This window comes from Hibiscus syriacus, unplaced genomic scaffold (assembly GCF_006381635.1).
Source record: "Hibiscus syriacus cultivar Baekdansim isolate YM2019G1 unplaced genomic scaffold, ASM638163v2 tig00111317_pilon, whole genome shotgun sequence".
Classification (NCBI taxonomy): Eukaryota; Viridiplantae; Streptophyta; class Magnoliopsida; order Malvales; family Malvaceae; genus Hibiscus; species Hibiscus syriacus.
Genome location: NW_024063057.1, coordinates 195,661 through 218,863, shown reverse-complemented (window position 1 = coordinate 218,863; position 23,203 = coordinate 195,661). Strand labels below are relative to the sequence as shown.

Genomic DNA, 23,203 nt, shown 5'->3' with positions numbered 1-23,203 from the left:
TGGTTGTTCCTTGTTCAACAATAATATGATACACTATTTTCCCTCCATTTAGGTTAGGAACGTTTTTTTAACCAAATTCATATTGTTTATCCTTGTTTTGTATGTAGTGTGAATAAATCTATACAAAACGCTTTTAGAAAAACACAAATTTTTTATACGAAGGTGAACACAAATGAAATTTTAAGACAAAAATTCTTAGTTATTATTATTCTTAGTTGTCACGTTCATATTTTAAATCTTATTATTTACTCAATATTTTATATTTTTTTATTTTTTTATGAGTTAATATAATATTCTTAAGAAATTTATAAATAAATACAAAAAATAATTAATGATGGTAAAAATTGTGTTTATGTATTAATAAAAATCTATAAGTGTTACAAAATACTCTAAAAATCATTAAAAGTGATTTTCTATAATTATAATTACTATATTTTATAATAAGTTGTGTGAATTTAAAAAAAAAATTCACGTCCACGATACCTGCAGTGACCGCGATAGCATCCATTACGTCTGCGACCGAAAACGTGACCGCGACCGCAATTTAAATCCCTAAGAGTCAAAATTAAATATAAGCAGAGGCTGAAATATTAGAGTATTTAAGAAAAATATAAAGACTTATTAGATACTTAAACTCAAAATTTAGCATGTAACAAGCGACATTGGTGATTAAGAGATTGTTGTTATCCTTGAGGTCTCGAGTTCAAGCACGTATGTAAGGGTATGAGCGTCCATTATAAAATAGTTAAAAGTCTTTGTACATATATTATTTTGTATTCACCCTAAATTAAAAAAATAAAAACTCAAAAGACAACATCTAATTTGTCTAATATTTAAACTTACAATGACTTAAATTATAATTAGATCAAAAATTTGAAAGCACATACATATCATTCTTTAGTTCGATCCCTACTTGATTAAATATTTAATAATTTTTATATTTTAAAATTTTAAAATTTTAAAATTTATTTTTCCGTGAACTAAAATACTATTAAACTAAAATTATATCGAATATATAAATTTTAACAGGGACCGAGCCCCTTGGGCAGTAAGGGAGCTTCGTCCATGGGCACAAGTTTTGAGAACTTTGACCCCGAATTGAATATACTTTGCCATTAAATTGAACTACACAGAAAATACTGCAATGATGGAAGAAGCGTGGGAGACACTCCTGAAATCTTACGTATATTACAAAGGACTGCCTGTTGGAACCCTAGCGGCTATGAATCCTACAGCCGAGGCTTTGAATTACAATCAGGTATAATTTGTTTAGTTCTTTGTTATCGTTTTTGTTTCTTCAAATTCAATACCTCCCTTGTTCTGTTATAGTCCTTCGTTTGAAAATGAAACTGAATTTCTCTTAGACGGTTAGTTTACTGCATCTTTCTTTAGTAAGCTAATTAGGAGCTATTGTGTATGCTCAGATTTTTTACTTATTGCAATCTGGTCTTCCTAAATCCTTTTGCATTTTGAGACATTTTCTGTTTGTTGAATGATTTTAATGAATTCTTAATTTGATATTTATGAGAACCATTAATCTACTTCTTAGCCATATTGTTTACTAAGTCGATCTATGGTTACACTCGTTATGTTACTTGCGATGAAAGTAGGCACTTCATGATCAGCCCTACGAGTAAGTTGCAACTACAAATTTTGTGGGTAAAGGTAATGCAGGAAACTGGATTTATATTGTTGCCTTTACTATTTTTAGTTGAAACTTATTTTATCACGAGTCGTTATATTTTCCTAATCTATTTTAAAACAAACGTTGAAGGCATTTTCCCATACAAGTGAAAGTTGACACTTGTTGTAGATGCCAATACTGAGAGAACTTGGTGAATATTTTACAGTAACTAAAAAAATCAAAGACAATTTTTATTTTTGGCTAAACAGCCTAAACTACTATTCAATCGTAGTATTTAACGTTTATCAAGTTCATTCGCTGATTTTTTTACTTTAATAAATAGAACGAGTTAAAAGATGTTGAATTCCTTATCTCATAATTGCCAATTACATGGAACCAATAGCATTGGCAATTCTTATCTTGCAGGTTTTTGTGAGAGACTTTGTTCCCAGAGGCTTAGCCTGTCTAATGAGACCAGCCAGTGCTGGTGGCGATCCAGAGATAGTAAAGAACTTCGTGTTAAAGACTCTCCACCTCCAAGATTGGGAGAAAAGGATAGTCAACTTTACACTTGGAGAAGGTGTCATGCCTGCCAGTTTTAAAGTTCTTTATGATTCGCATAGGCAGAGGGAAACCTTGGTTGCAGATTTTGGTGGCAGTGCTATAGGGATGGTTGCTCCTGTTGACTCTGGGTTCTGGTGGATCATTCTGCTAAGATCATATACCAAGTGCACGCATCATTATACACTTTCAGAAATGCCTGAGGTGCAGAGAGGAATGAAGCTGATACTTAACCTTTGCCTTTCAGATGGATTTGATACTTTTCCAACTCTTCTGTGTGCAGATGGGTGTAGCATGATTGATAGGAGAATGGTAAGTTATCCTGTTATCATGAAATTATCCTTTGACTGCTCTAAAATTTTAGTATATGGTTTACCAATCTAAATAGTCAATATTATGTTGCCCTCAGAGCCTGTGATCTACCAGTGCATGATTTTATACTGGCCCTTGTCTAGTAGCAGAGAAGTCATACTCGCCACGCTATATTTTCTTTCGTTCTGAACCTCGATTAACTATGCCAGTAATTTTGCAAGGTTTTAGACAGAGGAATTATAGCTCGATTTATATTTTTTGGACTCATTTTGTGTACTGGAGTGCCTAGTGTTGCTTCAGGTGTTGGTTCGGTACTGCTATTTTGGGATTTTAATGCACTAAGATTGAGTGTAATTTTGGAATTCAAAGTGCTTGCACTTTGGGTAGGGAATTTATGGATATCCTATCGAAATCCATGCCCACTTCTATTTTGCATTAAGGTATTCAAGGCAGATGCTGAAACCAGAACGAGATGGCAAGGAATTGATCAAGCGCATTGATAAGCGCATAACAGCTATCAGTTATCACTCCGAAATTACTACTGGCTTGATTTCACACAATTAAACAACATATATGGTTACAAACAAAGACTTGCACAGTTTTGGCATTGTGGTAAGCAACAAAGACTTGCACAGTTTACGGCACGACAAAGATTAACGAATCTCAATACACAGAGTTCATAACTGTAAGGGCCAAGAACAAAACAGCAACGACCCCACGGCTCTTTCTCCCCAACCGGCTTAACATTAAACCAACGGGAAGGATCACTGCTGAGAATCCGTTAATTTAAAGAAAAAATAAGAAAAAGGATTAACTATTTGAATACTCACTTTAACTACTGGAAAGTTTTAATTTAAACATTAATCTATTATTTTATCAATCAAACCACTTAACTAAAAGATATCATTTAAGTCACATGTCATTAAAGAAATATTGATGTGATAGTTTTTTCTTCTATAAAATGTTGATGTGATAGTTAAATAAAAGCATAATATAAAAAATACCCCTAACATTTGATAACATTGTCATTTTTATCTCTATTTTTTTTTGACATTTTAATCCCAATATTTCATTTTGAGGCAAAAACTCTTTTTATAGATGAAAATTGTTAGTCAACTAATGGTCAATATCTTGAGATAACATGGCGGACTTACATGACATTATAAATCACGTGGCAGTGCCACATATATAAAATGTTGACGTGACAAGAACGAGGTGTCATCAATTTTTTAAATTAATTTTATATGTTTTTATATAATGTATTTTGTCTATTGATGAGATTAAATTCAGATATTCGTGGAAACTTGAACTTGGGACATCATACATGGAATCCCCATGCCCAACCACCACACTAACTGTTACCTTTGAGTTAAAGTATTTAGCATATACATTTTGTCTCATATTTTATCAAACATTTCTTCATCCTCTCTTCACTGGTATTTCTTCTTCGTTCATTATGAAGAACCAAATTCAGATATTCGTGGAAATCAAGCGAAGACGAAAAAACTATGATTCAAGCAAGTTTTAGAGCCGTATTTCTCGGTAGCACGAATGAGCTTGTTTCATTGATGGAAGAGAAATTCTCAGAACTTGGAATTGTGAAAGAAGATCGCTTCAAGATGAGTTGGGTTGAATCAAAACTGTACTCAACCTAATTTCCCATCGATGTACCACTGGTCCTATATTCACATTCCCCTTTTCCTCTGCTCCTAATGGGTTAACTTTCAACTCTGTTTTTGGGTTTAGGGTTTATATTTTTTGTATGGTCGCTGGTAAAAAAAATGAGGGGAGAAGAGAAAAGAAATTATCGACTTTAGTTGAGTTTTTCTTTCCTTCTAGGAGTAAATAAATTATCGAATTTAGTTAAAGTTTATTTCTAATGAGCCATTCCTCATTGCTTTTGATATCGACTTTAAAGTTTCTTTCTTAGTTGAGTTTTTGAATATTGAATTTGGATAATGAGCGATTTTAGTTGCAGGATTTAACATGAAGCGTGTGAGAGGAAGAACAAAGATAACAAAAACGACAGAACCAAAGAGGAAATTGTTTTCCCAGTTTTTCAAAGTAGTGTTGTTGGATAACGAGGATTTAAAGTTTGAACTTGAGATTTGAGAAGGATTTCGGGATCCAACAATGCATAAAATAGAAACAACGGGAAAATGCAGCAGGATAAGATGTTGGATTACAAGTTGAAGTTAACGATGAAAGGCCATGGAAAATTGCAATGACGCTGGAGGTGACGATGAGGAGATGGAAGTTGCATGTTAGAGAAAAAAGAAATACTTTAACGTAAGAATTTGAAATACTAAACGTCAAAACGCTTGAAATAAATATTTTTTTTTCATCATATAAGCATAAGAAACATGTTGACCTGGTGGTTTGGGTTTTACTTTCCATTTACCTGAATCTGTTTCGATTTCCCTTCAAGCATAAAGTTTTTCTTACTTTGTTTATATCATCACCAATTAGAGAGTGACATTGTTCCTCCTTAATTGGTTGCAATAGAAATTATTATTTTTATTTAAAAAATTAATGACATGACATATTGCCGTGTCATCACCTACTATGACGTGGATATGCCACATCATCACCTCGTTCCACATGTGTTGGTTGAGTCAACTTTAAGGGTTGATCGTTAGTTGAATAACGATTTTCATCCAATGAGAGAGTTTTTGACTCGAAATAACACATTGGGAGTAATGTGTTCTAAAAAAATAGGAGTTAAAATGACATTGTTGTCAAACGTTAGGGGTAATTTGTATTATTATGTCTTAAATAAATTTGTATAATATTTAAATGAAATATTAAATTTGACATGGTGGTTAAGCATGCATTTCCTTATCCATCATATGCAGGTTTAAATCTCTCAACCCTAATATTTTTTTAATTTTCATTAATAAGATAACCTTTAATAAAATGTATTGCTAACTTTTAACCAATGGGTAGATTTGACTAAATGGTTAGAGCTCCTAAATCTCTTTCCACACATCTTAAGTTTGATCCCTCTTTTATTAACTTCGGTAACACATATTATTATTTAATTAAATGATTAAACTAATTGAATTAAATTAAAATTATGATCAAATTAATAGAGTATATAAAAAATAAAATTCCAAATGTACAATTATATAAATTTACTTAACTGTCATGCCATTATTTTTGTTAATTATTAATAATATATTTCTTGATTGATATCCTTTAAGTAATTAAGTGACATGATTAACGAAATTGATACATAAATGGTCAAGTTAGAACCTCACCCATAATCAAGTGACTATTGGAATAGTTAGTTTATCCTAAAAAGAAAACAAGGCCAAACAAATGGTAAAAGGAGGAATCGTGTGATGCACAACACATGCCATACTTTAAATCCTTAATACAAAAATAAGTGATTGAACTTTGTCTAAAAATATGATTATGTGCTTAAAGAATATTTTGTTAAAAATCGATGTCTAAAGTTTCTAAAGGTATACATTTAGGTGTCCGTCATTAAAAATTGTAGTAAAGTGATCGTTAAATGGCACATATCAAATTCTGATAATTTTGAGAATTTATTTAAAAATAAAAAATATTTTTTGTAAAAGAAAAAAAAAGGAGCAGTGCCCCCGCATGCTCCCTCTCCCCTTACCCCCTGCAATAGGTTGTCAGTTGTCCGACAGTGACCATAACTGTTACTATCATTGGCATCGAAGTCAACCTCCGATCAAACCCTCGGTGACCTTTCGCTGTAAGCTGTAGTCGTTTTTCGTGGAGAAACGTTCGAAGTTTCATCATATTTTAAGTCACTGTCGTTATCTTTCATCGATTTTGGTCGATCCCGACATCCATATGCAATGCCGTCACCAACATTCAAACCACCATCCAATTCCGCTCAAGACTCATCCTCGGCGTCGCTCCGTCAGTGCTCCTTTGGTGTTCCACCATGATAACGGAGTTGAAATGAGATATTTTAGTTTTTTTTGAGTTTTTTTTATAATTTTATTAAAAGTTTGGGGTTATTTTGTAAATAAATTAAGTATTTTTAAAAAAAATTATTTTTATTAGAAAATAATATTTTTAATATTAAAAAAATTAAAAAATTATATATATAAAATAATATATCAGTGAACACCTGTAACTGAAAAAACTTTAAATATTAATTTTTGGTAAAAAAATTTAAACAAAATTATTTTTTAAGGTAAAATTCAGCCACTTATTATTATTATTACTATTTTATTAAGACTACGTTAAAAAGATAAAAGCAGCCAGCTAGCAAAAGGAAAGTGTGGCGCCACTTTAGAACTAACTGTCTTCCTCCTTTCTCTCTTTAACAAAGCTGATTTACCAACATTTGCGGTTTAATAATCGCATCCCAACAATTTGATCGAATAAGGCGATGGAAGACAGATGCAGCTTCATATCGTGCGACAAGCTAGATCGAATGGCTAATTGGGTCGGCACCAGCGTGGCCTCTGCATTTTTCGCATCGATGGAGCGGTGCTCCTGTATTAATCTCAGCACCACCGATTTTGATGAGGATGAGGAAGCCTATGATCGCCCCCTTGTGTTCACCAAGCCGCTTCTCCATGACGAACATGAAACCGAACCGCGATCCAAACCAACCCCTTAGACCCATTCCATCCATTTGCCCAACGTTGTTGATCACTTCGTCTTCTAGGGTTTGTTCCCTCTGTTTCGGTATTTTTTTCCTTTTCTTTTTATACGTGCCTATGATGTATTGAGTTAGTCGTTGATTCAATTCTCTTGTAGTTTGGTTTTTAATTTGATGTAAGTTTCTTCTTTTTTTAATTATCATTTGAATCGAATTTCCAAGGAATTTTTGGATTTCTTTGTAATTTAATTTGAAGATGATGCAACTTTACAATTCTCAACTCATTTGCCGATGCATCATGTTGTTGCGTGTTTTTTATCCCAATAACTTTCTTGTTCTGGGACTGTGCGAAGTGAGTTCATGTTTAATGTTAATGAAGTCCTTCTTTTTGCCTTTTCTTCTTTTAATTGGACTTGGGCTATTGGTGATTTCTCTTGTAAATTCATTAGAAAAGCAAAAAGAAAATACCAAACGCATAAATTTATATTGTTCTTTCACTAAGTTGTCAGCATGTTTTTCAAAATCTTATTCAACTAGTGAAACTAGGAGGGATGAGAGGCAGTAGTGGAAGTGTTCTTTGAGTTTTGTTTTCAGCAACTTAGCCTTGTTTTGTCAGTTTACTGTGCATGCCACAGGTGCATTTCTTTCTTCCCATGAAAGAATGTCATGTTTGCTTTAGCTAGGATCCTTGTGTCTGCCCTGGAATTCTAATGCTTTCAGTTGATATATTCTTAATTTGGATTATTCTTTATGGTAGAGTTTGTTTTTGGCTGTAGTTTTGATTATTTATAAATGATTCTCTGGGTAGGATGAAATCAAAACTGCTAGATATTTGGTTTGGATACTTGATGAAAGCTCTTTTCTATGAAATTATATAGATATTTAAAATGACCTACTTGTTTTCGAATAAAATTGTGTATCATCGTTATGCATACAACGATCATGAAAAGTATAAATACATGATATTTTATATATCCAAAAAACTCTCTATATATATACCAAAATCTGATGTTTCCTAAAACATTATTCCAATATCCTACAAAACTCATATATGTAACATAAACCCTGGATTAAATCTTTCTAAAATATTTCTCACAACATTTTGAGAGTGTTTTTCAAAAGTACTTTTGGGTCTAAAAGTGCTTCTAACAATAGAAACAATATAAAACAGATGACTTTTTAGGTTAAAAGTACTTTTCAACATAGTGCTCCTTGTATAAGTGTTTTTGGGTTGCCAAAATATCTGGTAATAGATAGACGGTAATTTCTTCATCAATGAAATACATATTAGAGTTGAGGAAGTTACAAAGGTGGGTCACAAAATTTGGTCTGATGGTGTTGTAAGTTACATGTATCATTGTATGTTTATTAAATCTTTACAATTTGGAGCCCATGGTCGTCCTTGGAATCTCCTCTACACACCATGTAACTGCATTTTTTGCAATCAAAACCACTGATTTACTACAACGGAAGAAATTCAAACGTGGAATTTCTTGATATCTGATTCCTGAGCAAACCCACCCGTGTGTTTCTCTGCAGTTGGGGCAGCTTGAAGCCGGTTTGTTTTCACTGTAGGAAGCTTATGTTTCAACTTGCAGGTCCAGTGTGAGTGCATCCGAAACCGATGAACCATTAACTATTTATGTTTTACAGAATAGAAGCTTGCCATCAGTACTGATTAGTGTTTAGTTAACATAAAATGAATCACAATTGGATTGGATTATAGCAGGAAAGCTGGCAGACTGGGACAGCTTTTCCATTTGTGTTTGCTATCATAAAGACAATGACCCAGCCAACAGAAACATGTTCTCTCCATTTGTCCATTGTTCTGCAAATTGTTTTTCCTTTATTTGAATGATGATCAAGATAATGATACTGCTGTGCTGTACGCTTGCTGATGGCTTTTGCTTGTTGCCGCTGCTACTTATTGCACTCAGACATGGAAATATAGTTGATCACTCTGTCTCAATGGTTTCTCAGTAAGCTGAAAATCCATTTTTTTTTAAATTTTTTCTTATGCTGTAGCATCAATCTTTACAGTCATAAAATATAAAGAAACAACTCTATTAAGCTAACCCTTTTGTCTCAAGCATGCATGTCATGTAGATTAAGATGTTGATAAATAAACTTACACCATGATTTTCTTTTTCTTTTCTTTTCTTTTTAAGATGGGGGATAGAAAAAGAAAAGCAAAGGTCTTTGCTACAGTTGGAATCTTTAATTAAATTAGATGGTATTAGTTAAAAGCTTAAAATTTTGGTTTCAGCCATTTTTCTTGGACACTTTAGGCCAACTGCTCCCCTTCTACCCATATTCTATATTCTATTGGGTATGACTGTAAATGAGATAAGATAAACTACAAGTTATTCAAATTTGATTTGATAAAGTTTAATCTAACATTCTATTTGAATAGAGTTGATTTGAGATCGAACTCAACTCTAGTTATTAACGAGTTGAAGTGAACTACTTGATATTCTACTTAAAAAAGTTATGAGCAACTAAAAAATAATGATATATTAAAAATTTAATTTTTAAATTAACTTATTAATAATATTATCATTTATATATTTTTTCAAATACAAAATAAGGTCTTCATGTATTTAATGTTTAGGTTTGAGCTTGAGTTAGAGTTTCAATTTTTTATTTCGAGTTTGAGTCGAGCTTGACTATTTTAAACTCAAGAGCTTTCGATTGGAGTAATACTCATCTCATTTATAGCCCCACTGTTGGGATTTAGATTTAATAAAAAATGGGTTAGGGGGACGGTTCCATAATGAACCTCTGCAATATTCGATTAAAAACAATGGATTAAAAACAATTGGTTAAAAAATCTCAAAGTTCTTGGCTTAGGTGAAAGCAAAATCTTAAACTAAGAAACAATTTTGGAAGTTCAAGCCACAGGGTGCAGCAATGCTTATGATAGTGTCAAATGGCAGATGTCTGAAAAGATCATAGCAAACAAACCCATCTTTTTCTCCCCATTGCTACCTTTGTTTCGAGTACTACAGAGCTAATATAATTGGTCTAATCGTTTGTCTTTTCTACCTTTTCGTTTCAACCGGCATCCTTCAATTTTCATACCCTTACTCGCAAAGACATGCATATCCCATTCAAACCAATATATATATAAAGAGCCAATAATTTCCATTAAAAGAAATGATAACATATTAAGAGCAGTTAAGCAAAATATGGAACTTCAACAACTATTAGAGGGAAAAAAAGATATTCGGTCGGTGTTGCTTAACTTTCATGCCTGAACGTAGCTGAAAAAATCCAGTTTGTAATAACTGGTTTTCAGTGACATCAGTTATATAATATAAGACATGCGTACTTATACGTGGAAACTAAAATAATACAAAGCAAACGTAAGGACAAAGAGAGTAGAGATGTAGCTGTTGAGTGTGTATATTTTTCTCAGTCAACGACATATTTTAACTGGGAAAACGTTGACAGATTACAAATAAAAAACAAAAGAAAAATAATTTGCTTTTCCCTGTTAAGGAAATGGCTAAAAATCCCTAGCAACACAATGGGGTCACGGTGAATAATCACGCCCCCAACACATTATTATCACGACACCACGTTAGAGCCTTGAGGTATCATGAAAGCTGACAAACATAATTCACCTACCAAAAAAAAAACTTTATTGTTTCTACTTCTAGCTTCCATGGTTAAATTCTTAAAATATTCAGTGGCTTCACTCTTTAAATTGGCCCCCTTCTCGCTTCCACTCCCTACCTTCCTGCTCTCTCCCCAGATGGCCACCTTTGCCACCTTCTGCTTTCTCTTCTGCTTGTCGATGTCGTATTATCTTCAAGCTTTCCCTGCCATGGCACATGAATGGCCTAGAGGGGGCTCGACCAGGTTCTATGATTTCAAGGTCAATCCATCAAATGCATGAACTATTCTGCTATGCCTATATAATTATCTTTATATTCTCATTTCTGTTTTTTTTTTCAATGCAAACAGGTGCAAACCTTGAGAGTTACTAAGCTGTGTAACACCAAAGAGATTGTTACCATTAACAAGATGTTCCCGGGACCTGTAGTTTACGCCGAAGAGGACGATAGAATCATCGTCAAGGTCACCAATGAGACCCCCTACAATGCCACCATTCACTGGTATTATTAATCAGAAAAAGTCCCATGGTTTACAGATTATATAACATTATTAATCATTGCGCCCTGTTGTTCTCCTAGGCATGGTGTTAGGCAAAAGCTATCATGCTGGTCCGATGGTCCATCTTACATTACCCAGTGTCCCATTCAAGCTGGCCAGACTTTCACGTACGAGTTCACGATGGTGAAGCAGAAAGGCACCTTTTTCTGGCATGCCCATGTTTCTTGGCTTAGGGCCACTGTTTATGGTGCCATTGTTGTGTATCCTAAGGCTGGGGTCCCCTACCCTTTCAAGCATCCATACGAAGAACATATTGTAATCCTAGGTATTTATACGTGTATATATGATCTCCTTCGATCCGACATGCCAAAGTACTTTAAATAATGTGATCGATTATGTTTGGTTATGATGATCAAATGTGGCAGGGGAGTACTGGCTAAAAGATGTACTGCAACTAGAGCAACAAGTTCTAGCAAGCGGAGGAGCCGCTCCACCGGCTGATGCATTTACCATTAACGGTCACGCAGGCCCTAACTACAACTGCTCCAAAAACGGTATAAACATAGTTAAAACACTATTTCTTTATTGTATTTAGTTACATCTGGTCACTTAATTTGATCATGGAGGGCAGGTGTATACAAGATCAATGTGGTTCCCGGGAAGACATATATGTTGAGGCTAATCAACGCAGCGTTAAACATGGAGAACTTCTTTACCATAGCTTATCATAAATTAACAATTGTGGAGGCCGATGCCGAGTACACCAAGTCGTTCACCACAGACCGTGTGATGCTGGTACCGGGGCAGACCATGAATGTCCTTGTCACAGCTGATCGGCCCATAGGAAAGTACTCCATGGCCATGGGACCTTACATGTCTGCCCAAAATGTTTCGTTTCAAAACATATCGGCGATTGCTTACTTCGAATACGAAGGTGCATCCCCTAACAGTTTATCATTACCGGCTAACTTACCTAGCTTTAACGATAACCTTGCTGTAAAGACTGTCATGGATGGTCTTAGAAGCCTTAATCCTGTTAATGTTCCAAAAGAGATCGATACTTGCTTGTTTGTCACCGTGGGGTTAAACGTCAACAAATGCCTGTCCAAGACACCGCAGCAGAACTGCCAAGGCACGAACACCGGGACATTTGCAGCTTCCATGAACAATATATCCTTCGTGAAGCCTACTGTATCTATTTTGGAAACTTACTATAAGAAGATCGATGGTCATTTCACCGAGGACTTCCCCGGGGCACCCCTTAAATTCTATGACTTCGTCAATGGGGCACCAAATAATGCTCCTAATGACACACAGGCCATCAATGGAACTAGGACCAAGGTCATCGAATTCGGAAGCAGGGTCCAAATTATCTTCCAGGACACCAACACAGTCACAACCGAAAACCATCCGATTCATCTCCATGGATACAGCTTCTATGTTGTCGGATATGGTACGGGGAATTTCAATCCGCAGACTGCAAACTTCAACTTGATCGATCCACCTTATATGAACACAATCGGTGTCCCCGTCGGAGGATGGGCAGTAATTAGGTTTGTCGCTGACAATCCAGGTAAGATATATTTCTTTTTACAATCAAAATTGAGATCCCTATTACTCTTTATATTTGCTGTTAAACTAAGTAGAATGTGATTTGTTTGAGCGGTATTTAGGGGTTTGGTTTATGCATTGCCACTTAGACATACACCAATCGTGGGGATTAGGCGCGGTATTGATAGTGGAGAACGGAAAGGGAGAGCTCGAGACTTTGCCTCATCCTCCTGCAGACCTGCCTCGCTGCTAGACCACCTTGCATTGGGGAAAAACAAAAACCTTGTGCATTTCTTTGATATTTCTCACCAACTATTTTCTTTGGGTGCAAGTGTGTTATATGGTCCGCTCCATTTCTTTGATTGGGATTGTCAAATTGCATTTGTAAAGATGTAAAGATTGGAGTAATAAAATCTTACATTTCTTTTCCTTTCATTTCTTTAATGGATGTAAACAAGATAAGATAGACGGTATGAAGTAAATGAGATAAAACATATCGTATGTTAGTAAATGAAATAAGACAAATTACAAGTTTAAGTTCGACTTGATCAAAAATTGAATCCTTAACATACCGAAATAAGTTGCTTGACACACAACTCAAAAAACTCATGAGGAACTTTAAAAATAATATATTAAAGTTTTAACTTATTTAAATTAAATTATTAATAATATTAACATTTGTATGTTTCTTTAAAAATAATGCAATATAAGGTTTTTATGTATCTAATGTTTAGATTCGAGTTCAAACTCGAGCTTGAACAGAGCGAGTTAGAACTTCAACCAAATTAAATTTGAAAATCTTTTAAGTTCAAATTTTTTCGAACTCGAATCTTTGATTTCAAGTTAAAATTGATCTTAATAATTTTAAGCTCGTAAACTATCAAGTCAAACTCAGTTTTAAACTTTTTAAATTAAATTCAACAATACTCAAACTCACCTCGTCTATCATTTTTTTCCGGCAATATGGGAAATCAGATTCCGGTCTCCTTTATACAAACAGGTAATCGTGTGCTGGGCTTTGGTTAATGAAGCAAATAGTAACCATATTAAAGATAGGTCAATCAAAATTTTTGTCCATCTCTAAATAATACAATGACAGATATGCTTAAATTCCCAAGACTCAAAATAATCAAATTGGATAAAGTTTTGTATTTCTTTTCAGAAAAAAAGGTGAAGTTAATATGCAAAAAATTTATTTTCTATATCCAATTCTTGCAGTTGGGTAATCAAAAATTAAACACAAAGCTTCTAGTCAATTACTACTTGAATATTATTAATACTAGTTAACTTCATCACAATGGGTTTGATGACAAGAAACCAATGTATACGGCGCTACCGGATACATTAAAAGATATTTAATAAATTCGGTTTAGCGCTACCGGAAATGTTGAGTAATAATAATGTAGTAGGTCTAAATCATGAAGAAATATTAAAGAATTTGGCAACCAGCAAACTTAGTTTGTCGGTTTATGTCGATACTTTATAAAATTGTATCGATCCACATCAATATAACAAGTGAAAATATGACAAAACCGGTCTCGAAAAGACAAAATCAGTAAAGCGGTACCAGATATATTGAAAGTGTCGATACTTTAATATAAGTATCGACACTCTGTGAATTTAAAAGAGAAGCAGTTTTAGAGCCTATAAACTGTCGATACTTTATAACAATGTATCGATCCAAACTGATATAACAGGTAAAAATATGACAAAATCGGTCTCTAAAGGACAAAACCGGTATAGAGCGACCAAATATATTGAAAGTGTCGATACTTTAATATAAGTATTGACACTTTGTGAATTTAAAAGAGAAACAGTTTTAGCGCCTATAAAGTGTCGATACTTTCTAATAATGTATCAATCCACAACGATATAACAGGTAAAAATATGACAAAACCGGTCTCTAAAAGACATAATCGGTATAGAGAGACCTGATATATTGAAAGTGTCGATACTTTAATATAAGTATCAACACTTTTTGAATTTAAAAGAGAAGCAATTTTAGCGCCCATAAAGTGTCGATACTTTATAACAATGTATCGATCCAAAATGATATAACAGGTAAAAATATGACAAAACCGATCTCTAAAGGACAAAACCGGTATAGAATGACCAGATATATTTAAAGTGTCGATACTTTAATATAGGTATCGACACTTTGTGAATTTAAAAGAGAAGTAGTTTTAGCGCCTATAAAATGTCGATACTTTATAACAATGTATCGTCCACAACGATCAGGTAAAAATATGACAAAACCAGTCTCGAAATGACAAAACCGGTAAAGCGCTACCGGATATATTGAAACTGTCGATACTTTAATAAGTACGCATAATAAATTATCTATACTTTCAAAGAAATAGGTAATTATACTATCGAAAGTATTGACACCTGACATAAAAGTATCGATATTTTTTTAGTTGTATCGATTAAATATAAATAACATATCCGGTGAAAATATAAAGGGCATAGTTAAATATCCTCTGAAAAATAGATAGAACGGACGAGTTTTTGAAATCGAAGCGTAATTGTTGCTGCATTTCAGAAGGCGTTTCTAAAGTGAAGTTTGTTTGTTTGTTGCTGCAGTCGAATCAAAAAGTACGTTATCGAAACCCTAGTTTTTTATTATTACAGTAATCAGAAATAAGGTTTTTATGTGTTGTTTGGGGTTTTGGAGTAAAGAAACATTTGAGACAGATTACAGGTAGGAAGTGATATTCAAGGTAAAATATAAATATCGATACTTTTATTAAATATTATAGGTAGAAAATGATATTATAGGTTGTATAAATGTGTCGATACTTGGAGTATTGAGTGTTCTCATTCGTTTGAAGGAAATAAGGATTAGGGTTTTTGGTTTAGTTTGGGGATTTCGAATCGAAGCCAAGAAGGATTTGGGTCCGATTATATAATATTATAGGTAGAAAATAAATATGGATACCTGTATATAATATCATAGGTAGAAAATTCTATTTTAGGTTGTATAAATGTGCCGACACATTTTATAGTGGCTATTCAAATTCTTTGAAGAAAATCGTTTTACCACAAGAGTAGTTATCTATATTTGTATATTGAATAAAGTGTATGTAACAAGTATTTGATTTGATTTGCGTAAACTGATATATGAAGGAAAAATGGATTCAATGGGTGGAAAAATTGTTGGTGGCACATATGACTTTGAAATTGAGGCCGAGACTCGAAAGCAACCAAAGGGTGGATATATGTACTTCTAGTAAGTATCAATGTCTTTTTGTTATTATTGTTGAAATGGTAATTGGATTAAAGTATTTAAGAACTTTAAATTGATTACAAATTTTAAATGTTAACAGTATGACCGAATGTCAAAGGATGAAGGAAGGTGGCGAACATATCGGTTCGGTATGTAAATTGAAATTGACATTGAGTATTATTTAGCGTTAATGTATTGATTAAGAAACGTTTATGCTTAATAGTAGGTGAGAAATGATGTGTTGGAGAACTGGAATTTGATGAGTGATGCTGATAAGGAACCTTACATCGCACAGTCAAAGATGGATAGTGAAGAATACAAAGAATGGACGAAAACACATGAAAAGAAGGTATTAATTAAACTTGTAAATACGTTGATACAAAATATATAAGAACTATAACATTATATATTGTTAAAAAATGTAGGAAGTGACGAAAAGGTGCAGAATTAAAAGGGTGAATTCATTAATTAAACACCTTAAGGAGAAAAGTCAATTGAATGTGCTGGGAGAAATGGGGTTTGGATCGTTGGTAGGAGTAAGGGATCGACCTATTCAGAGGGAATTATGTCGATCCTTGATGGTGCAATTTGATGTCGAACAATGTATTGCTAACTATGGTGATTTTTCATTTCCTCTGGAGATTCCATGTGATGCAGCCGTCTTAAGGGTAGGAAATGTATGCAAAAGTGTTGTAGAAGTCTCTAAGAGTAAGAACTGGAAATCACTTGCCTCCAAATATGGTTTGAAGCAGAAGGTGACATATGATGAACTTGAATAGGAAATCAAAAGTGGATCTTACGGAGGGATGAACTGAAGGCCAGAGTTCTATTGTACCTTGTCGGGATCTTTCTTTGTCCAACGGGTGATACGTCAACGAACAAGGACTATATGAAGCTCATTTGCGATGTAGGCTTGAAGGGTGAATTCAATTGGGCTGAATCTGTCCATTCGAGATTGATTGAATCAATAATCACCTTTAAAAAGGGCAGCCAGAGATACCGCAAAGGGTGCATAGCAATCTTAGAGGTAAATGAGTTGAAGAACGTTTTTTTATATAAAATGATAGTATAGTTATTATATAAAATTATAAATTTTATTATAAATGCATGTTGCACTGTTTGATTTTTGGTCAGGCTATGAGGCAGTGTCGGCTTAAGAAAGAACCGGAGTGGCACGCATCCGTGCATGGGGAAAGGAAGAAGTGGTTAGAGTGATGGAGAAGTTGAAGTTAGATAGACCGAGGAAGCAAGAAAGGGTAATAAATGTAATTAAATAATATTAAGAATATAATCAATGTCTTAATATTGTAATTTAATTTTGAAGGTTATTGACAAGAAAATTATGTTAATTATAATGCATAATTTGTTTGGATCATAATTTCATATTTTTTAATGCAGATGAAAATATTAGATAATTATAATAAGAAACGCAATTGGGTAGAAGCATGTGGATCTCTAGGAAGCCGCCTCTTGAAAAATTTCAAATTTGTGGAGCATAAGATGAATGAGCAAGTGAATGGGTATTAGATGTTATCATAAATAGAAAGCTTAATTTATACAAGTTTCATAATTGACATATGTTGTATTCAAATTTTGTAACAGATATGATTGTGGCATGTTTGTGATGACGCGGATGGAATCGATCGGTTCTACAGTGGCAACTGGTGATTTTGTAAGTGGAATTAAAAATTCGTTTGCGGTTAAATTGTTAAAAGTCATAGATTGAATGTTGTGGTTTACAATACTTAACGTACTGACTATTTGAATATAGGTTGTTGGACAGTGGGATCGATCGCGAATATTAAACGATCTCATAAGCCACAATCAAAATCAACTAAGAGAGGAGATACCAAAAGCTACCATGAGACACAAGAATAACAAAAGGAAGCGATAATGTAAATGTAGGGTTAATTTTGTATACGATTTATAATTTTGTATGTGAATGTAATTATGTATGAGATGAGAAAAGTTAGCAGTAGGTTGTTGTACATGTTTCTTATACACAGTAAGAGTCATGTTGATACTTACGATATATGGAGATCGTTGTCTGCATTATTCCAAATGTCATCATAATATTCATCATGTGCGGCACTGAATGGTCATTCCATATTGAGAGTATGTATAATAACTACAAAATTCATTAACTTTCAAATAAAAGGTAAATTTACAATGTAGGTGGTAAAAATATATTTTTAATGACAAAATTAATAAACACAAAGATTTGTTTCCAACATTTTGTCCAGTATGGTTCCCAAACGTAAAGTTTCCATAAAATAGGTAAGCAGATGTGTCGATACATTTATAAAAGGTATCGATCCCAAAAACATCGAAACTTATAATTATAAACATCCCAAAAACACTTTTGAAATTAGCGTCGATACTTTTTGTCCAGAATGAATGCCCAAAATGGTGAACGCATAAAGTGTCGATACATTTATAAAAAGTATTGATCCCAACCCATAATTATAATGTAATAGGTAATTTTTCAATGTAATTGGTACAACTATATCAGTTTTATGAGAGAATAGGTCTATATAATATATCGACACTTATGAAATTTGTGTTGATGATGTTTGTCCAGAAGGAATGCCCAAAAGGGTGCACAAATAAAGTGTCGATACATTTTTTTAAAGTATAGATCCCAAAAACGTCGAAACCCATAATTATAATGTAATAGGTAATTTTGTAATATAACTGGTATAAATATACTGGTTTTATGTGAGAATAGGTCTACAAAATGTATCGACACATTTTAATTATGTGTCGATACATTTTATCCAGAATGAATGCCCAAAAAATGTTGCACGCATAAAGTGTCGATACATTTATAAAAAGTATCGATCCCAAAAACATCGAAACCTATGATTATAATGTAATAGGTAATTTTTCAATGTAACCGGTATAAATATACCAGTTTTATGCGAGAATAGGTCTAGAAAATATATCGACACTTCTGAAATTTGTGTCGATACTTTTTGTCCATAAGGAATGCCAAAAGGGTGTACCCATTAAGTGTCGATACATTTTTAAAATGTTTCGATCCCAAAAACATCGAAACCGGTAATTATAATGTAATAGGTAAATTTCCAATGTAACTGGTATAAATATACCGGTTTTATGAGAAAATAGGTCAGCATAAAGTATCAATAATTTTTAAATTTGTGTCGATACCATTTTAAAAATCGCGTGTTTTTCCCCTCTTCATTATTTATAGATTATAATCGATACAAAATCTAAATCGATAAACTCTAAACCTAAAGGCAAAAGAGAACTTTTCCTCTCCGACGAATATCAGCGTTCTCAAAACAGTGACGATCATATATTCAGGTAAATTTATCGATATTTTATGGGTTTGATTGATTTCCATATTGGAGTTTTTTTCCTGAGTGTGTGTTGTGTTCCAATGTAACATCATCCACACCCAAAATGGCTCCAAAACATTAGCGTCAGAAGTGCGGTCTTTCTCAAAGCTCTTCTCAACCCAGTTCTTCTCAACCACAACTTCCTTGTCAAACAATCGCTTCTTCTGAGGAAATCAGGTCTTTCGAAACTTTGAACTTTAGATCCGATACGGAGAAAGAAAGATGGCAGAGGAGTTTTAAAGTAAGGAATATTTGTCCCGAGCGTGTCATTGACCTGGTTTTCTTGTTCGATGATAAATATGCATTTAGTTTAAAATCCATATTTACATCTTGGGGTTGGCTTGAATTCCTTGGTGTTGAACCAAAATATTACCCCAACCTAATTAGAGTCTTCTACAACAATGTTTCCTTACGGCACGAGCCTAATAAGACTAATATAATATGAATTAATACCCATGTAATGGGGAAGGATATATATATATCTCTGGATACTATTGCGGAGGGTCTAGGTGTCGAGAATAAAGGGATTCAGATGAAAATGATTTAGATACTACAATACAACGAGTTGCTAGAAATAGCCCAATTCACCTAGATGTAGAGTCGAGAGTGTTTCACAAAATGCTCACTTGGTATATCCGACCTACTGGGAAAAAATATTCAATGCTTCGAGACAGCGATTATTGGTGGATAGCAAAGTATAAATCCGAAAGGGCTCCAAACATTGCTAAACTAATATTTAATACAACTGTATATATGGTCACAAAGGGAGTAACAATTTCAACTTCACTACCGTATGGATGTGTCATCACTCATCTGTTGAATAAGAAAGAAGTTGATTTTTCGCATGACACACTTGTTCGATTAACCGCAATATTGACATGTTTTTTTTTTAAATGCGGGATATGATTTTGTTGAAAAAGTCGGTTGAAAGCGTGTCAATGATGTCGGATAAGATCAAGAGAGGGAGGAAATGGACCCCATTATCCATGAAGACGACCAACCAATTGGAGACGCAATGATGGAAGAAGCTCCAGAAGCTCCAGTTGGAGATGATGTCACAATTAAGACGGTGATGAAATACATGGTCAATTTTTGGGAGCATATTGATTCCCTTGTGAGTGGAATGCGAGCCGATATTTCATCATTGCGCGATGAAGTCTCCATGTTGCGTAATGAATTACGTCAATGACATCAAACAAGTTAGGTAATTAATTATTTATGTTTCTAAATATTTACACGTTCTAAAATGTATTTTATTTTCTTTTAACAGATGTGGACAACTAAGAGGTCAATGAAGATGACGACGACGACGACGACGATGATGATGATTATGATGATCCAAACAAATATATCGTGTCTACAATGCCACCTGTAAGAAAATTTATAATTTTTTATGTCAATGGTGTCATTGCCTACTTCCCAAAATAGCCAAAAGGTTCTAATTATGTTCTTTTGTATCCATTATTTTAACATATAAGATTGGAACTTTAATATAGTTTTCTTCATATTGTAGATGTTGTCCTCAGAATAGGATTATATGAATTTATGCATTTTTGTGTAGACAACTTTGTTGTTGCCATTTGGTCTTCCAATATGAGGTTAGAACTGTTTAGCAATTGAATTATTGTATCCAAAATTGTTAATATACAATTAAATGTTAACATTCAAACTTGATTACAATCTCAGGCATAACATCGACCATGTACTTCATAAACTACCTTTGTTGTCTAACCATTTTCTATTCACTTGGGTAAGATGAATGTCATTACAGTTTGCTGACTTTTATTTGTCTATGATTCCTACATATTTATGGTCGACTGTTTGTGAACATGATCAAGCAAATTGCAAAACATACGATAATGTTACCTACTGTAAAGAGCTCAATGATGTTTGGAACGCGTTTCCTTATTTTAACGACCTAGATATACTGTTGGTCGATGATTCACTGGGAAAAATGATTTATAATCCGGTAAGTTACATTTATGCAATATGTTTTTCCAGTTAAACAGGTGTTCATACATTGATTGATTAACAATTTATGTGTTTATATAGAAATACAATTACATATGTCCACATTCCTTTGACGCTGCTTCCCATTCGGGCGACAATGCTCTAGGTATGACACAAATTTATTCATGCTTATGAGAATTTAGTTTATTGTTAGTAAAATTGCACTTCATTAGTTTGATAATTGAAATTATTTATATATGTCCTCAGAAAAAAGAGGTAATATACGAGAATATTTGGAAAATTTGTTGAATGCGCCTAATGTTCCGGACTTCGTTAGAAATAACCCTTTTTCATCGGATTAATTTCGTTGTGGGTACATTATTTGAACATTGTTATGTATAAATTTATTGTGTATGTATGTTTTAGTTTGATTATATTGTGTGTATATCTTCATTCGGATGGGATGGGCTGTGCATAACAAAACAATCTATTTATTTCTTCCATGTGAGTACTTTATTCCCACCACGTGACATGTGTGACAACCCCATCAACTCACAACTCAGCTTTGAATTCAATAAATATTGTCTTTTACCCGCTTGATTGTTCATAACGCATGTTATTCGAACAGTATGAATCAATTATGCAATTTTCATGTTCAATTTAACATTGCATTTCAAATTCATTTCATATGTAATTGGAGTTTGAATTTAAATTTCAATTTGATTTTGAGTTTCAATATAAATTTCGGCTCCACTATAAATATTAGCCCGAGCCTTTGTTCCATCCAAACAACAACTTACTCAATGGAAGCATCGGGAGTGTTTCAAATTTCATTTATAAGGTAACAACTTACCTTTTTCAAAACTTATTAACTTAGCTAATATGCATGTTATCATTGATTATTCCTAATTTCAATTGTTTTTTAAAACTTTAAACGCGAGGGAAATCCTGACCATCGTAATTTTTGGTTAACAAGCAGGAAGATTGGATATCCGAAGAATGCCTTCCGGATACTATCCATTCCAGCCATCTCACTAAGGTAGGTTAACCCTAAATCGAAATCGTCTTAGCCAAACATACTTGACGTAAAATCAGCTACAGATTTAAAATCTCAACGGTGATGCATTTGGTTCTGAAACAGTTAAAGCGTCAGAAACGTTTCGGACGTATGATATGGGCGATATACGGGAAATGCAATAAATGGCAACTAAAAATCCTATAATTGAGGGCTACAAATTGTAATAATAACAAAAATAATTGAAGGGTACACGTGTATAAACTATCGATACTTTGCTAAATTAACAATGTAAACGGTAAAATTTTATCGGTGCAATGGTAATAGGCGTACATGACAATCGTCGATACTTGTCATTTACGGCTATTTTCATTATATCGGAGAACTTTTATCCGTTTACATTGTTAATTGTACAAGTACTTATGTTTTACGTGTGTATCTTCAATTATTTTAACATTATTATTAAAAGATTTAACGTTTAATTATCGAGAATTTTTTGATGCATTTTGTTGCATTACCCGTGTACCACCCAAATCATAAGTCCTAAATGCTTTCGATGCTTTAAATGTTTGAGAACCAAATGGATCGCCTTTGAGATTTTAAATATACAGCTGCTTCAACATCAGCTATATTTCTCTCAGACTGTTTCGGTTTACTGTTATCTTATCTTCATGAGCTAGATGAAATGGATAATATTCGAAAGTTATTCTTCGTATATCCAGTCTTCCTGCTTGTTACTCAAAATTATGATGGTTGGGATTTCCCTCGCGTTTCATTTAGGTTGATTGCTCCGAATATATAACGACATTTGATCTCTGAATCGTTGTTGGTTGATTGGTCGAGCTTTTATATCCATATTTGCTTCTCTGTATACAGATACATTTGAGGATTG

The 23,203-nt window shown here is 33.5% G+C and overlaps 2 protein-coding genes across 2 annotated transcripts; both read left to right on the top strand.

Moving 5' to 3' along the window:
* Window positions 1–1,144: 1,144 nt before the first annotated feature.
* LOC120158488 (alkaline/neutral invertase CINV1-like) lies at window positions 1,145–3,061 on the top strand. The gene is made up of 3 exons (XM_039169309.1): window positions 1,145–1,258; window positions 2,051–2,497; window positions 2,885–3,061. The coding sequence occupies exons 1-3, from the start codon at window positions 1,145–1,147 to the stop codon at window positions 3,059–3,061; spliced, it is 738 nt and encodes a 245-aa protein (XP_039025240.1).
* Window positions 3,062–10,840: 7,779 nt separating this feature from the next.
* LOC120158484 (laccase-6-like) lies at window positions 10,841–13,026 on the top strand. The gene is made up of 6 exons (XM_039169306.1): window positions 10,841–10,968; window positions 11,058–11,209; window positions 11,288–11,532; window positions 11,633–11,761; window positions 11,839–12,780; window positions 12,881–13,026. Exons 1-6 carry the CDS (start codon window positions 10,846–10,848, stop codon window positions 13,009–13,011), a joined length of 1,722 nt encoding a protein of 573 aa, XP_039025237.1. The 5' UTR covers window positions 10,841–10,845; the 3' UTR covers window positions 13,012–13,026.
* Window positions 13,027–23,203: the final 10,177 nt, after the last annotated feature.

Excerpts from the sequence above, each read along its gene's own strand:
- LOC120158488 (XM_039169309.1), top strand. The coding sequence starts at position 1,145 with ATGATGGAAGAAGCGTGGGAGACACTCCTGAAATCTTACGTATATTAC. Across the intron at positions 1,259-2,050 it reads AGGCTTTGAATTACAATCAG|GTTTTTGTGAGAGACTTTGT; the intron begins GTATAATTTGTT and ends CTTATCTTGCAG. Across the intron at positions 2,498-2,884 it reads GCATGATTGATAGGAGAATG|GGAATTTATGGATATCCTAT; the intron begins GTAAGTTATCCT and ends CACTTTGGGTAG.
- LOC120158484 (XM_039169306.1), top strand. The coding sequence starts at position 10,846 with ATGGCCACCTTTGCCACCTTCTGCTTTCTCTTCTGCTTGTCGATGTCG. Across the intron at positions 11,762-11,838 it reads CTACAACTGCTCCAAAAACG|GTGTATACAAGATCAATGTG; the intron begins GTATAAACATAG and ends CATGGAGGGCAG. Across the intron at positions 12,781-12,880 it reads GTTTGTCGCTGACAATCCAG|GGGTTTGGTTTATGCATTGC; the intron begins GTAAGATATATT and ends AGCGGTATTTAG.